Source organism: Moesziomyces antarcticus, assembly GCF_000747765.1.
Source record: "Moesziomyces antarcticus DNA, scaffold: scaffold_v10015, strain JCM 10317, whole genome shotgun sequence".
Classification (NCBI taxonomy): Eukaryota; Fungi; Basidiomycota; class Ustilaginomycetes; order Ustilaginales; family Ustilaginaceae; genus Moesziomyces; species Moesziomyces antarcticus.
In genome coordinates, this window is record NW_014638995.1 from 393,050 (window position 1) to 407,068 (window position 14,019).

Sequence of the window (14,019 nt, forward strand, 5' to 3'; positions counted from 1 at the left end):
ACTTCCGATACACTCGAGATGATGGTAGCGAATGGGGAGGAGGAGGAGGCCAAGGAGCGGCGCGTCGAGAGTCGGCTCTCGCGGTTTGCCTGGGCTCCGCGTGAAATGCAGCCCTGCATGCGACCGTAGCCGGACTTGCCGATGCAGCTGGCCTGTGCATTTCTGCCTGTTCGGCTTAGTTTTTTCTCACGCTGCGCATCTGGGCGATTCGCTTTGACATCTGGCTCTGACAGCTGTTGACCGCGTGACGCTGCTCTTCACAACCACATGCTGGTATTGCTTTGCTTTGCTTTGCTTCTAGTCATGGCCGGCTTCAGCTCTCTGCTGGACGAGCGAATCGTCTTCGTCCACCACCGTGAATTGATGTCGAGCAATCATCACCGCTACGCCCTTGAGCCGGCTCTTGCGTGGCTTTTTGAGCGGTTTGTGCAGCAGCCGCTTCTCCGCCTCGTGCTCGCCCTGCCTCGCCAGTCGGTTGCGCACCTCGCGCTTGGGCGAGCCGTGCCGGTCGCGAGCCGCGCTCCACTTGAGTGTCATGCTGCGTCGTAGCCGTGTGCCCCCTCGTGCGGCGTCTTCGCTGGTGGTTTGGGTGCTCTCCGCCGCAGGAGCAGAGAGCTCGAGCTTGACCGGAGAGCGCTGCCAGATGCCCTCGTGCATGCCCAGCTCTTCCAGCCGCACGTTCTGGCAGCGCGGAGACGGCTCGATGTCGACAGTACTGTCAGTGGGCTCGGGGTGTGGCGCTCGCGATTCTGCTGCTCGGCACCGCATCCGACTGCGTGGCGTGACGAACGGCAGCAGACCCGGCGTCTCCATGCTACCCTCGCCGTGTTCGTCGCGCTCGGTCTGCGAGCTCTCCATCCCCGTGTGCACCGCCTTGGACATACGCAGACCCAGATACGCCGTGTGTTTGCCTGCACTTGGCGTGTGCATCTGGCCCGCATCTCCCGCCTCGATCCTGCTTGCTCTAGCACTCGCAGCCTCGCTGCACGCAGGCGAGGTGGCCGCCTCGGTGACCTCGTCGATCTGCGACAGCGTCTTGTGCGGGAACATGGCCTCGTGCTGCGCCAACAATACCCTCTGCCACTCTGCCTGGTCCATTTGCCCCGCGCTAAACGCGCCCTCGCACTCGGCCTCGCTCTCCTCCTCGACCGTATCCAGAAACGGCGCTGCTGCGAGCCGGACCATCTTGTAGCTCTCGATGATCTCGGCCTCTGACACCCCCTCCTCTTCCAGCTCGCAGAGCGGCAGGCTGATGTCGGAAAGATCGCCCGTCATATCGCGTGTCCATTCGCTCACCGCGGAACTGGATGCTCGCTCCTCGATGTCGACGTCGTCTAGCTCCTCGACTGCTTCGTCACCTTCGATGAGCGAATCTGCGTGCGATCCCATCCTGCGATGCTGTGGGGCTGCAGGCGAAGGCGAATGTCCCACATCGAGCAGCGACGACTGACACGTCCCTGCACTCGTCGACGGCGAACTCTCCACCCCCGCCCTTCTTCCCCACGATGCGCTGCGAACCAGTGTGCCGAGCTCGATCCCGAACGCGGACGCAAATGTGCGGCTGCGCATCTTCCTGACCACTGGCGAGTCGGCATCCCTGCCTCCCATCGCGCGCAACCGGCTCGAAATGCTGCTCAGCGAGAAGCCGCTCGATGCCGATCCTGTCCGTCGATGTCCTCTGCCTTCATCCCCTTCGAGGTGGGACGCATTGGCTGTGACGTAGCTCGACTCGGGGTGCACAATGACTGTGCCCCGGCTTGCATCTTCGAGCGCAGCATATCCTCGCGGGGGTGTCCTTTTTACCCCTGCACCTACCGGACGTGGTTCCGAAGCGTCGGTGCCGCGAACCAGCTCCATGATCTCGTTGAACAGCCTTGCTGCACCACTGCCCAGTGCCTGCGACTCTTCGTTCGAGAAGCTCGTTGTCGGTGTCGGGGCGGGCTCGTGTACACGCTTGGTGGGCGACCTCAAGTCGCTCTGCTCGTCCAGCTGCTCGCCCCAGCGTCTGGCGCTCCCAGGCGAGTCGTCCAGCCCCTCCGCCTCCTGCTGCGGTGCTTCGTGGTCGTACGCCGTCTCGTCGCCCGCGATCGCGTCGAGCGTGGTGACCGACTCGGCACGTCGATCCGAGATGCACGTATGCTCGCTATCCGCCGTCGTCTCTCGCGCTTGCAGTAATCCTCGTCCAGCCGCAAACGTCGCCGAGGATCCCCCCACCCTCCTTTCCTCCTTTCTCGGCTGTTCGGAGACGCTTTGCCGGGCAGGCAGGACTTCAAGCCTGGGCTTGGGATTGACGAGCAGATTGAGTGCGCGTACCCAGCTGCTTCTCGGCGCCACCCTGTCACCGCTCACCTTGCCCGCTGCCCAGTGCTGGCGCAAGTACGGCACGCTTTTCGCCGACGTCAGGCTGCTCCGGTGTGTTGCAGCGTAGCCGTTTTCCGCCTGGAGTGGGTACGAGTAGCAGCGCAAGTGGCGCACGCGTGACGGCGGTGCCACCACCACCACCGAGTCCGAGCCGTGCGTCGAGCAACTGTCCGCTTCCAATGTGGCCTCTTCAGCCTCGATTTCCGCTTCCCGAGTGCGGGGGCGAAGCCAGCCACGGGTGCTCTTGATGATGATCACCACGGCGGGGGTGCAAAAGCCGGCAACGACGAGGTAAGTCTGCTTGGCCGACGGTGTGATCAGCAGCGCAGTGCTGCTCAGTGCGACTGGCCACGCCAGTGCGCAGAGCGAGCCCAGCAGGCGCATCCAACGCGGTTCGTCTCGCACTTGCCCACCGCCCATCTCCGCATCGGCTGCAGCGCGAGCCGCCTTGCGTCGTGTTGATCGCGGGGCAAAATCCGACCACCCGTAAGTTTGCTTTTCCGCTACGTGCGTGTGCGAGGTCGGCTGGCTTTGATCCAATCCCGCCGCACGCGCAAACGAGAGCGTGGAGCGGTACGGATTGGCGGAGCTCGCGATGGCAGATCCGTACCCCGACGTAGGTGCCGTTCCCACATCCTGCCCTCCATCGTCCAGAATTCCGCTGACGATGCGTCCACCGTACTCCAGATCGACGCCCTGCCCCGTCTCTGCCTCTTTCGCTCCGCTATCCTGCGAAAACGATTGGACCTGGATACGCGACTCGGGAGGCGACGACACCGTTGCAGTCCGTTGCGGCACTGGCTTTGTGCTGATTTTCGTGCCCGTGTGGGCAAAGATAATCGCAGCCGCGAGGGTGAAGAGCAGCTGTATGGCGACGACCATGCCTTTGACCGCGGGTACATGTGCACAACCAACTCTCGCTCCTGCGGGGTGCGAAAACTCGCACTGCACACTCGTAATCGTCGCCGCACCGACAACCCCCACTGCCGCCGCGGCTGCAAGTGGAACCGCCTGCGATCTGCGCATCCTCCTGCTCAGCACGGCATTTGCTGCGAGAACTCCCACGAGTGCTTGCCGCAAAACGAGAGCGACGGTGGCGAAGAACGTGCTCGGTGTACCTGCGAACGCGGTTTGCACGATCGACTTTGAGCCCGGCGATATAGCGTCGTGGACTAGTAGCGGTAGGATTGCCAGTAGTAGCGTTGAATCGAGAAGATGGAGGTAGATCTGAGGGTTGCGCCCATCTGAGCGGCGCTTGGGTCGGCGCAGGAGCGAAAAGGTTGCGAAGCCCAGGATCACTACGCCCACCAGCACCGCCAGCAGCGACGCGAGCATGGATGCATCCACCATGATTCGAGTCAAGCCTGCATGCGAGTCGAGGGAGAGAACTGAAAGAAAGTGGTGGTCTCGGTGGAAGCGGAGGAAACCGATCGAAGGGGGAATCCTTGGCTCAACGGCAACGACAACGGCGGGACCACCAAGGCTGAGCGCTTTCATTTCATTTACGAGCTCGAACGGAAGCACCGCGGCGGCCGACCTGCGGGCAGTGCGCAGCGGGGCTTCATGTGCGTTGCGCCGAAAGACTGTCGGCCGCTGCTGCTGCTGCCGCCAAGTCACAGTGCAAGTGCTGTTCCCAAAGGATATGCGCAGACGGTGGAGCTAGAGGCTAATCCATGGCGATGCGCAGCAGCTGCGCAGATTCGGCATCGCCCCAACAGCTGTCGTCCCGCGGTGCGCGCCATCGAGATTTGTGTGATCGACACGATCCAACACTGACGCGTTTATCGGTCTAACACTTGATTTCCGACGCGCTCAGCGAATGCCGATGGCCTGGGCGCGGCGGAGCGAGGAGGGAAGGAGCGAGATCAACACCTTTTTTTGGATCCAACACCCACACGCGCGCGCTTCTGGTTTCCTCCTCACCAACACCACCACCTTTCTGGACCGCAACCATGGGCGAATCACGCACCGAACTCATCAACTGGATCAACGAGCTGCTCGGCTTCTCGTACACCAAGGTCGAGCAGTGCGGCTCCGGTGCAGCGTACGCACAGATCATCGACTCGATCTACCTCAACGTCCCGCTCGTCAAGATCAAGTTCGATGCCAAGCACGACTACGAGTACATCAACAACTTCAAGGTGCTCCAGGATGCGTTCAAGCGCAACCGCATCGACAAGCCCATCCCCGTCGACCGTCTCATCCGATGCAAGATGCAGGACAACCTCGAGTTCCTCCAGTGGCTCAAGAAGTTCTGGGACATGAACTTCCCCGGCGAATCCTACGATGCCGAAGCACGAAGGATGGGTGCTGCAGCTGCACCACCACCGCTCGTGGGGGCTGTCAGCGTAGGTGCTGCACGCACCGCACCTGCCACCGCACGAGCTCCCGTACGAGCCGCTGCTGCAACACGGCCCTCGGCAACTGCCCCCGTTCGAAGAACAGCCGCGCCCGCAGCATCCGCAAGGGCAGCACCACCCCAAGTTCCCAACGAGACCATCCACGCGCTCACGCAGCAGATGGACGAGATGAAGGTCAGCGTCGACTCGCTCGAAAAGGAACGCGACTTTTACTTCGCCAAGCTCCGAGACATTGAGATCCTCGTCCAGGAGCGTCTCGCCATCCTTGCCGAGCAGTATCCGCCACCCGAGGAGGGCGCCGAGGAGGAAGAACCGCCCACCGAGGAGCACGAGAGCCTCCGACAGATCCAGGCAATCCTCTACTCGACAGAGGAAGGTTTCGAAGTGCCAGATGCCGCAGAGGTCGCACAGGACGAAGAAGAGATGTTCTAAAACACACACACACGCAGAGCACACTTGTTGAAAGTCAAAAGAGACCAAATTGTTCAAGTGCCAGAATTGCGTCTAGGCCGAGGTGAGCGAGCGTACGTCCATGGGCGAGAGCCTCTTGGGCGGGGGAAGTTTGCACTGCGGCTCAGCCACGAGGGTGTCCGCCGTGGTCGGCGTTTGGGCGCGTTGCACTGGTGGTTGAGGTGGGGGATAAGCGTAGTACGCTTCGGACGAGCTTCGGCTTCGACCATAATAGGCGTGACTATACGGATGCGCGTACTCTCTCCACCTCGGCGATGGAGACAGGGGTGGAGGCGAGTGAGCCGGCCGGACCGATCGATCGTTGCGCTCGTACGACCTGGCGAGGCTGCGTTGGTTGGCGTGCCATTCGGCGGTAAGACTTCCCCTCACCTGTCGGATATCCTCTCTTGCCGCCTCGTGCGTGCCGAGCGTCTGGCTTCTCGACCGAATCGAGAAGCTTTCCTTCTGACTCGACACCAGCGCAGGCGTCAACCTTTCCATGCCCCTCGACATCGTGTCTAGATGCGTCGCACTTCCCAGCCCCGTATACGTCGGCGCAGCATACTCTGCACGGGGAACGTCGATCCTCAATGCGCTCCGAGCCGCTTCTCGGGGGCTTGTCTTGGACGCCGGGTTGAGTGCGATCCGAATCGTGTGTCTCCTCCACGCCCTTGTACGCTCATCCTCTCCATCCCACCCAAACCTCCCCTTGCCCGTCGCGCGCATCTGTGCATGCATCTCCTCGAGCGACACCGGTCCATACACCGCCCTCGCCTGAACCGCCTCGATCATCCGCTTCTTCCCCACCTGCCGTCGATTCTGAAACCAAACTTGCACCTTCCTCGGCGAGACTCCGAGCTGCTGGGCCGCCGCTTCGCGCAGCTGCGTCGAAGGGAAGTGCGTCTTTTCCAGAATCTTGTAGAGAGTTTTACTCTGCTCGAGCGAGAGTAGCCTTCGACTTCGCTGTGGCTGGTCACCCGGTTTGGCGTCGCCAAGACTGTCGGACCACTCGTCGCTTTCGAGCATGTCTTCGTCGCTCAGCGACACCGAGGCGGGGGGTGGCGGGATGGATTGCATGGGTGGAAGTCGGGTGGTGGGAATCGACATGGTGTACGGACGTCCAAAGTGCGCAGATGGTGCGATCGCGAATTGAAGCATTGTTGCGCGGGATATATACGATCCTTCAGCCCCAGCAGAGCAGTGCAAAGCAGAGCAAAGTCGATCCCAGCCAGAGAAAGAGGTGGGAGCAGGACGCCCGTGCGTGGGAAATACTGATCGTCGTGTAGCGAGACTCTTTGGCTCCCACGGCAGCAGCAAGGAGGATCGCGAACCGTGCGGTGCAATTCAACCAACGACGCGAGGCGATCCAAGCGCTGGTATTACGCGAGCGATCCGAGTTCTTTCCCGTCGATGCCTCTTCACTTGCGCGATACGCAGTCTGCCGTGGCTATGCTTATGCGTTGTATCTATCCGATCGAGTTTTGCACAGAGAGAGTGAGGAGGGGAGAGATCAAAGACCGAATGAATCTGGGGGGCTTAGGAGGGAAGGGGGGGGGGGGGKGCGACACCTTCAATTTTAATACCGCTTCATTCAGCCGCACGCGCCGTTTGAGGGCTCGATTGGCTTGCGCGATGGAATGAAAGGGCCAAGAACGCCAGCTCCATCCCGCCACTGTGTGTGTGTGTGTGTGTGTGTGTGTGTGTGTGTGTGTGTGTGTGTGTGTGTGTGTGTGTGTGTGGTGCGAGTGGTGGGCGGGAGGAGCGGATGGTTGAAACCGCGCGGAGCGGGAGCCGCCTCACCCACATTCTGCCCTTTGTTCTTAGCGCGCGGGCCCCGAGCTCGTCTTTGACCGCACCCAAGGCCAGCGTGGCTTTTGCGGGCCACCCAAATGAAACGATCCAAGCGGCATTGCGACGCCACAATGAACAGGCACGCCCAATGCAACAGCTTGGATCTCGCTGCCCATCTCACTCGCCCGAACCGATGCGGCCACGACGTGCATGAATAGCGAGCGCTGCTCCAAAAAAAAACCAAAAAAAAAACAAATCTCAACCAGCCTCGGCTCGAGGTCGGGCATTGTTTGACATCATCCCAACCTGCCACCCCCCTCATCACTCGGTCAGAAGGCACGGTGCAAACGGTCGGACCGGATTTCATGATTGCTGCATTTGAAGGACCGCGCATGGATCTCTCATTCATTCCTCCAACGATTCGAAGGGCTGTGCTGGAGGCAAAGGGCGAGGCGCAGTGGGTTGATGAAACGCGCACACCTTGTGGCGGCGGCGCCTGCACCACCGGTGACCAAACCTGCATTGCTCGGCTTCGAATACTCGTCTCGAACCCGCCCCACTTCATCTCGCCCTTCAACCCACGCAACCGCGACCGGGACCGGCCTTCCAGCCCGCTCGAATGCTGCTGCTGCTGGCGCACGCACCCTCTGCCCTTATTCTTGGCTTCGGCAACGTCGCTGCGCACGTGCAACATGAGACAAAGGGCGCAAAGCAAATCCATCGAAAGATTCGCTTTTCCCGCCTACCAGCCGAGTCTGGATTTCAGGCACAAAGGGGATCTCGTCCAAAAAAGCTTTCTTTTTTCGAAATCACGCTGGCTTCCCACGCTCGGTATCAAAGGGAAACCCTTCTACACAAAGAGAAAGCCATGAGAGGATGCGCATTGGCAAACGCAGCACAATAAACAGGCATAAGGCGAGTAGCGGCCAAATGAAAAGCGAGGTCGGGCATCCGAATCACGCCGTGAGCTTGCGTTCGAGGCGGAACACCGAAACCGCCGGCGTGTTCGGATAGGTCGGCGGCGTTTCGCGCTCGCGTTCCGCCGCCGGCACTTTCTCCTCGTCTTGACGATGCATGGTGTCGATAAGCCGATCTTCATCCTTGCCTTGTGCCATAATGATTCCGTTGGCTACAGCATGGATATGCGCCGCGGCAATGGCGACAAACACCACCGCTAGCACGACCACCATGATCTGTGCGAGGATTTTGATCGGCGAGCTGTCGAGTGCGTCGGCGATGGCGTTGGTGGCAGTGGCGAACCCGGTGATAGGGAACACGGCCGCCCACCACGCCAAGATGAACTGCACATTCCTCCGCTCTGTCAGCAGAGCTGCGGCGATAGCGGCGAGGGTGATGAGGTAGAACCACGCCGCCACTGTCCAGAGCAGGATGCTTGCAGCGAGCGCGCCGATGAACAACGTCTCGTATGTCGATGCCGGTAGGCTTGGCAGCGGTAAGGCGGGTAGAATTCGCTGCATCTCCTGCGCGAGTCCCAGCAGGCAGATGATGGTAAAGGCTGGTGGACCACAGCACATGAACAGGCCCGGTCGTGCACGTGCCGGTGGGAAACCTTGCGTCATGAGCCGCAACAACAACACCGCATACATCATGCACGACACTGTATACCCCAGCCCCTGACACGTCAATCCACCTATGTCCCAACAGCACACATCAGCAATCTGGTCCTTTTTCCGAAAGCTCGGAGGCGGGCGCGGGAGTGGGGCAACTTACAAATGGCAATATTGAGTGCGCTCTCTTCCGTCTGTGTCGGCACCACCGCTACGGCTACACTTCCACACAGCATAAGCGGGAAGACAGGGAGCACCCAAGCCGGGTTCATATGGTGCATGCTCCCCTCCGCCCTTGCCCACAGCACCGTGTAGCACCCCACACCCACCACCAGCGCCGCTGCAAAATACACCCAAAATGCCACCTGGAACGCCGTCCTCAATCCACCCCCTACATCCCTCCCCGCGACCGCCGCAAGCCCGTTCAGGACCGTTGCGGCGGCAAGAACAATGGTGGGGACAAAGAGGCACTCGATGGGGTGGGAGAGCGTATACCCCACCCGCGCAGGTGTGCACGTAAACCGCACCACCTGCAGCAGAATCAGTGCGATAAAGTAGAGCATGTTGAGGATGAGTAGGGCGATGCCGATGCGGTGGAGCGGGGCAGAGTCGATGATGCGCGAGAGCAGCAGGTTCGAAATGCCGCCGAGCGACATGCACGACGTGAACCATGCACACGTCATGTGCTCCACCCTTGCCAAAACCTTGGTCATTGTCGTAGCTGTCCCAAAGAGAAGTGCGGTCGATGAGCGGATGCCTTCTCACAAAGGAGAGTGCGAGGTTGGGATATATATCTTTTCTCCCTGCCTTGGAGTGGTACCACCGAATTGGGTCGCACGCCATGGCCATTCTATCGCACTCGGCTTCAATTTCGACCCATCGCAGTAACCTAGTGGGACGTTCATTGCTTGGCGCTCGCTAATTCACATGAAATCGGCATCCCCATGCCGCCACCGGGGAAGCCATCCGAACCGCAGTGTCTTTTGCTGATAACGACCTTGGGTCTTGCTCATGCGGCTTGGGCACGTTTGGCGCTACTCCTCACGCGTGCATCGAAACCCGGGAGCAAGGGGCAGACAGTGGGTTCGGTGAAATAGCTTCCTCGCTACTGCAACCCGACGTAGCTTCGAGCCAAGACTGCACTAAATTGGCCCCTCCTCAAGCTTCGGTGTCTTAGCGGCTGTCTGATAGTGCCTGCTTGGCGGTGGACCCTGCCAAGACCCAGTCGCTGATACGGAGAATTTTTTCGAGCAGGCCCAAAAGTCCACGCTAAAAATCTCCGAACCTCCTCAAACCAAGTTTTTAAAGACCTAACATCGAAGCGAAATTGTGCGCATCGCGGCCAAAATCGATAACCCCAAATCTTGGCCCGAGACGACGTGTTGGACTCGCGTATCGTATGATGTATCGCCGCCACTCCTTCACTCGGCGCCGGAATGTCGTCCTGTGACAATTTCTGCATGCAAAGTATCGAGGTGCAAATAAGCTCTTTGGTGGCTTTTCTGAGAGATGACAACCTTTGCAAAGCACCGCGAATCTTGAGCTTGACACACTTTTCGAGCTGCCGAGTTGGAGGGCAAAGACGGTGTTGCGACTTTTGGGGGGGGGGGGGGGCAGAGCGGCGTCGGAAGAAAGGCTGACAATCGGGATCCACGCGATACGCCCCAGGTTAGCCGCCAGCCAACAATGTTGAACTGTCGGTCGGGAGTGTTCGAATCGGGGTGCAGTTGGGCGATTGGAGGCAGGCGTCGAGTCACGGTGTGGGCCAAGGCTGGGAGCAAATCGGGACGAGACGTGGAAAGATGCGCTGCATGCAACGCACTCCGAGGCTGCATCCGCGCGCGCGCAGGCGAGCAGAGAGACGCGTTGGGGCGGGCGGAAAAAAGGCACACTTTCTCCCAAGCCTCGGCTGCGTCCGTGCTGGCGCGTTTGGGTTTCCCCAGCCTATGAAGCCTGCGAAGCCTGGTGTTGGGGGAAATGCGCGAGTGCACGGTCGTCCCTTCTCAGCCCGCCCCTTGGTCTCGCTGATCCACTTTCTTCTTCCAATTCTTTCCGACCCTCACACTCCCACCATCTCTTCCCCCCCTCCTTCGCCCCTTCAACAGGTCCTTTCCCACACCGTATATCGACTAAAATGGCGCCGCAACAAAAGGGCTTTTCGTGGTCCAACATCGCCGTTGGTTCCATCATGAACATCGCCGAGGTACGTTCCCCATCCTTGCCCTCATTCACCTCCGATCCTCTGGCAACTGACATTGTTTCCCCCCCTTGTGCATGGCAGGTCACGACGCTGGGTCAGCCTCTGGAGGTGGTCAAGACGCAGATGGCGTCGAACCGACAGCAGACCATGATGCAGGCCCTGCGCACCGTCTCGTCTCGCGGCGGCATCCTGGGCTTCTACCAGGGTCTCATCCCGTGGGCATGGATCGAAGCCTCCACCAAGGGTGCTGTTCTGCTCTTCACCGCAGCTGAGGTCGAAAAGGTTGCCAAGAACGCCGGCTTTTCTGCGGGCTCGGCTGGTTTGCTCGGTGGTATGACGGGAGGCATTGCGCAGGCATATGCAACCATGGGCTTCTGCACCTGCATGAAGACCGCCGAGATCACACGCCACAAGCAGGCCGAAGCGGGCATCAAACCGCCTTCCACCTGGGCCGTCTTTGCCGACATCTACCGTCGCGAGGGACTCAAGGGCATCAACAAGGGTGTCAACGCCGTGGCGGTGCGTCAGTGCACCAACTGGGGTTCGCGCATGGGCTTTGCGCGTCTCGCCGAATCGCCCATCCGCAGCCTCTCGGGCAAGTCGGAGAAGGACAAGCTCAACGCAGCCGAGCGCATCGCATGCTCTTCGATCGGCGGTGCACTCGCCACGTGGAACCAGCCCATCGAAGTCATTCGCGTCGAGATGCAGTCCATGGCCAAAGCAGCCCCCGGCAGCAACCGGCCCGAAAAGCTGACGATTGGAAACACCTTTGCCTACATCTACAAGGAGAACGGCATCAAGGGCCTCTACCGCGGCGTCACACCACGCATCTTCCTCGGCGTATGGCAGACCATCTGCATGGTCTCGTTTGCCGACTACGTGCGCGAGTTCATCGGCTCCAAGTAAAATTTTTCCCCCCACCTCCTTATCACTTTGTATATACCTTTCCCCGCACACACACACGCAAGAACCGTTTGGCCATGTTGAATTGGCTGCGTGTCTACCATGTTGCGGAGGATGGGAGGGAAGCTCCTTCGGCGCTTACGATGGACTTGGCAACGAGCGTGGCCGAGACGACGCATCCCTCGAGCAGTGGAATGCCCGAGGCCCACGAACCGGCGACCCACACCTGGGCATGCTCGGTGGCCGCACGCACCGGCTGGAGCGGTCCGAGCTGCAGCTGGGTGCCACCCGCCGTCTGCACCGCATCTGCATTGCTGGTGTGGCGGATGGTGCGCGTGAAGAGTTTCTGCCTCGCCACGTGCGCACGCACATCGAGCACCGCACGTTCAAACGCCGCTCTCGACAGCACGCTATCTTCGCTCGGTTCGAGGGAGCGGTGCGGATTGGTGGTCTGCATGACCACGCGCGCATAGCTGGGTACACGCAGTACATGCGTCGCCATCGTATGCCCCTCCTGCCCCGCCTCCGTATCGCTGCTGTCCGAACTCGAATCCGTCCAGTCCGAACCCGCACTTGCTCTCCGACCCAGACCCATCTCGCCCGATGGCGCCGGAGCGGGCGAGACGAGGTTGAGGTCTCGCCAGTCGCGCCTGTTCACGGGCAGCAACGTGCGATCCGTATGGTTGACCACCACACTGCGTTCGTACCGCACCGTCCTCAGCGCCTCCACCACCTCGCGCACCCGCCGTCTTTCCGCAACGTCGCCCAGCGAAGCTGCATACGCCTCGAGGAATCGTGCGGTCTGGTTCGCCTGCGTCGCAAAGATGACGTGGTCAAACGGTCCATGTTCCCTCGCGTCGTCGATGCACGTCGTATCCGTCCCAGTCGATGCGCTGCTGTTCGACGGCTCGCGCGACATCTGTGTGCCCTCGGCATGGTGCATGACGCTCAGCCACGCCCGGCCGTGGCGGTGGTGCACTCGACACACCTGTGCGCGCGTCCAAACCCTACTTTCGTCCTCGCCCGGCGTGACGTGGACCAGCAGCGCGCGGACCACCGTGCGCACACCGTCTTGCACAACAAAATGATCCCTGCCGAGGGTGAGTGCGACGTAATCGAGCACCTCCGTCGCGGGCGACGCCCACACTGCGTCGAGCGAGCACGTCATGACTGCGCTGAAGAGCGGCGCAAGCGTCTGCTCTACAAACCGCTCGTCCAACCCCGCCACCCTTCGCAGCACCATCTCCGCCATCCGCTCTGCACCCCACCGCAGCTTGGACGAGCCCCGTGCGGGTCGCGCGGGGAACGGATCGCGCACGAGGTCGCGCAGCGTGTGCGTTCGCAGCGGATGATGCGCATCCGCCGTATGCCCAAGCGTACTATGCCACAGCGCGATGATGAGCAGCTGCACATAGCCCAGCACCACCACGACGAGCGAGCCAAAGTAGACGCGGCACCTACGCACGCACTCGAGCACCGCCGACAGCCTCACGTATCCTTGCTCCCCTTGCTTGCGCAGCCGCATGAGGTTGTGCGGGAGGCTGATACCGCGCACGCCGTTGGCGCCGTTATACAGCAGCCTCGGCTCGGGCGCCTTCCTTTCCGCCTTCACCGCGCTTGCTTCGGCGATCCTCGCAAAGCTGTAGGTGAAGTTGGTTTTGCGCGCGCGGATGCCCAGATGGCGATACAGCGCGAGCAGCTGCGGATAGTATCCACCGGTGAATGCCCGCATGGGTACATCGATGCGCATCCAAGTCGCCACATCCGTTGCCTTGTCGGACTTTGCGTCCAGCCTGGCGCGTTTCACCAGGCGCGGCGGTGCAGCTTCGGGCTGCTGTGGGGAGGCTGGGGATAATGGCACGGTGATGCTCGCGCTGTCCATGCCGAGCGTGGGTGCGCGCTCAAAGATGTCGACGCTGATGCGCGGTGCATCGGGCGCGTGCGGTTGCGACGCCGTGAGCAGGTAGGTGGCTACGAGCCCCGTAAGGCCCGATCCGACAATGGCCACACGCACATGCCTGCGCGGTGCTTCCGATGGCAACGACATGCTTCCGTGGGCTTCCGTCAGAGGTGTTCCGAAGAGAAGTGGCGGCTAGATGGGTGGGTATGAAGCTCGAGCTTAATGCGCCGGTCATGCGGAACGCGTCATCTGGGCCGTGCGCGTCTACACCCCTTGCAAAAGTTGTGGAGTGATCGTATGGGCAGCGGGCGTCGAAGGATGTGGCGCAGGTGATGACGACGCTGCGAATCGTGAATGGAGCCAAGGCGAAGAGCGGCTGCCCGTTGGTGGTGACCAGCCGACGTGGCCGGTTGCGTCGGATCGGCTCCTGCCATCACTGCGGCGGGTCCTTTCTGCGGCTGCGCAGAGCAGCTCGGCCCGACCGAA

General features: G+C 61.0%; 6 protein-coding genes across 6 annotated transcripts; 2 read left to right on the forward strand and 4 right to left on the reverse strand.

Moving 5' to 3' along the window:
* Positions 1-297: 297 nt before the first annotated feature.
* On the reverse strand, positions 298-3,858 carry PAN0_015d5169 (uncharacterized protein; the record flags this gene model as incomplete). The annotated part of the gene is made up of 1 exon (XM_014799478.1): positions 298-3,858. One exon carries the CDS (start codon positions 3,856-3,858, stop codon positions 298-300), a length of 3,561 nt encoding a protein of 1,186 aa, XP_014654964.1.
* A 455-nt stretch (positions 3,859-4,313) lies between these two features.
* PAN0_015c5170 (RP/EB family microtubule-associated protein) lies at positions 4,314-5,153 on the forward strand (the record flags this gene model as incomplete). Its single annotated transcript, XM_014799479.1, has 1 exon — positions 4,314-5,153. One exon carries the CDS (start codon positions 4,314-4,316, stop codon positions 5,151-5,153), a length of 840 nt encoding a protein of 279 aa, XP_014654965.1.
* A 72-nt stretch (positions 5,154-5,225) lies between these two features.
* Positions 5,226-6,329, reverse strand: PAN0_015d5171 (uncharacterized protein; the record flags this gene model as incomplete). The annotated part of the gene is made up of 1 exon (XM_014799480.1): positions 5,226-6,329. The coding sequence occupies one exon, from the start codon at positions 6,327-6,329 to the stop codon at positions 5,226-5,228; it is 1,104 nt and encodes a 367-aa protein (XP_014654966.1).
* A 1,589-nt stretch (positions 6,330-7,918) lies between these two features.
* PAN0_015d5172 (c4-dicarboxylate transporter) lies at positions 7,919-9,243 on the reverse strand (the record flags this gene model as incomplete). Its single annotated transcript, XM_014799481.1, has 2 exons — positions 7,919-8,478; positions 8,694-9,243. 2 exons carry the CDS (start codon positions 9,241-9,243, stop codon positions 7,919-7,921), a joined length of 1,110 nt encoding a protein of 369 aa, XP_014654967.1.
* Positions 9,244-10,664: 1,421 nt separating this feature from the next.
* On the forward strand, positions 10,665-11,636 carry PAN0_015c5173 (mitochondrial carrier; the record flags this gene model as incomplete). Its single annotated transcript, XM_014799482.1, has 2 exons — positions 10,665-10,733; positions 10,812-11,636. The coding sequence occupies 2 exons, from the start codon at positions 10,665-10,667 to the stop codon at positions 11,634-11,636; spliced, it is 894 nt and encodes a 297-aa protein (XP_014654968.1).
* A 94-nt stretch (positions 11,637-11,730) lies between these two features.
* Positions 11,731-13,680, reverse strand: PAN0_015d5174 (FAD/NAD(P)-binding domain-containing protein; the record flags this gene model as incomplete). The annotated part of the gene is made up of 1 exon (XM_014799483.1): positions 11,731-13,680. One exon carries the CDS (start codon positions 13,678-13,680, stop codon positions 11,731-11,733), a length of 1,950 nt encoding a protein of 649 aa, XP_014654969.1.
* Between the last annotated feature and the right edge of the window lie 339 nt (positions 13,681-14,019).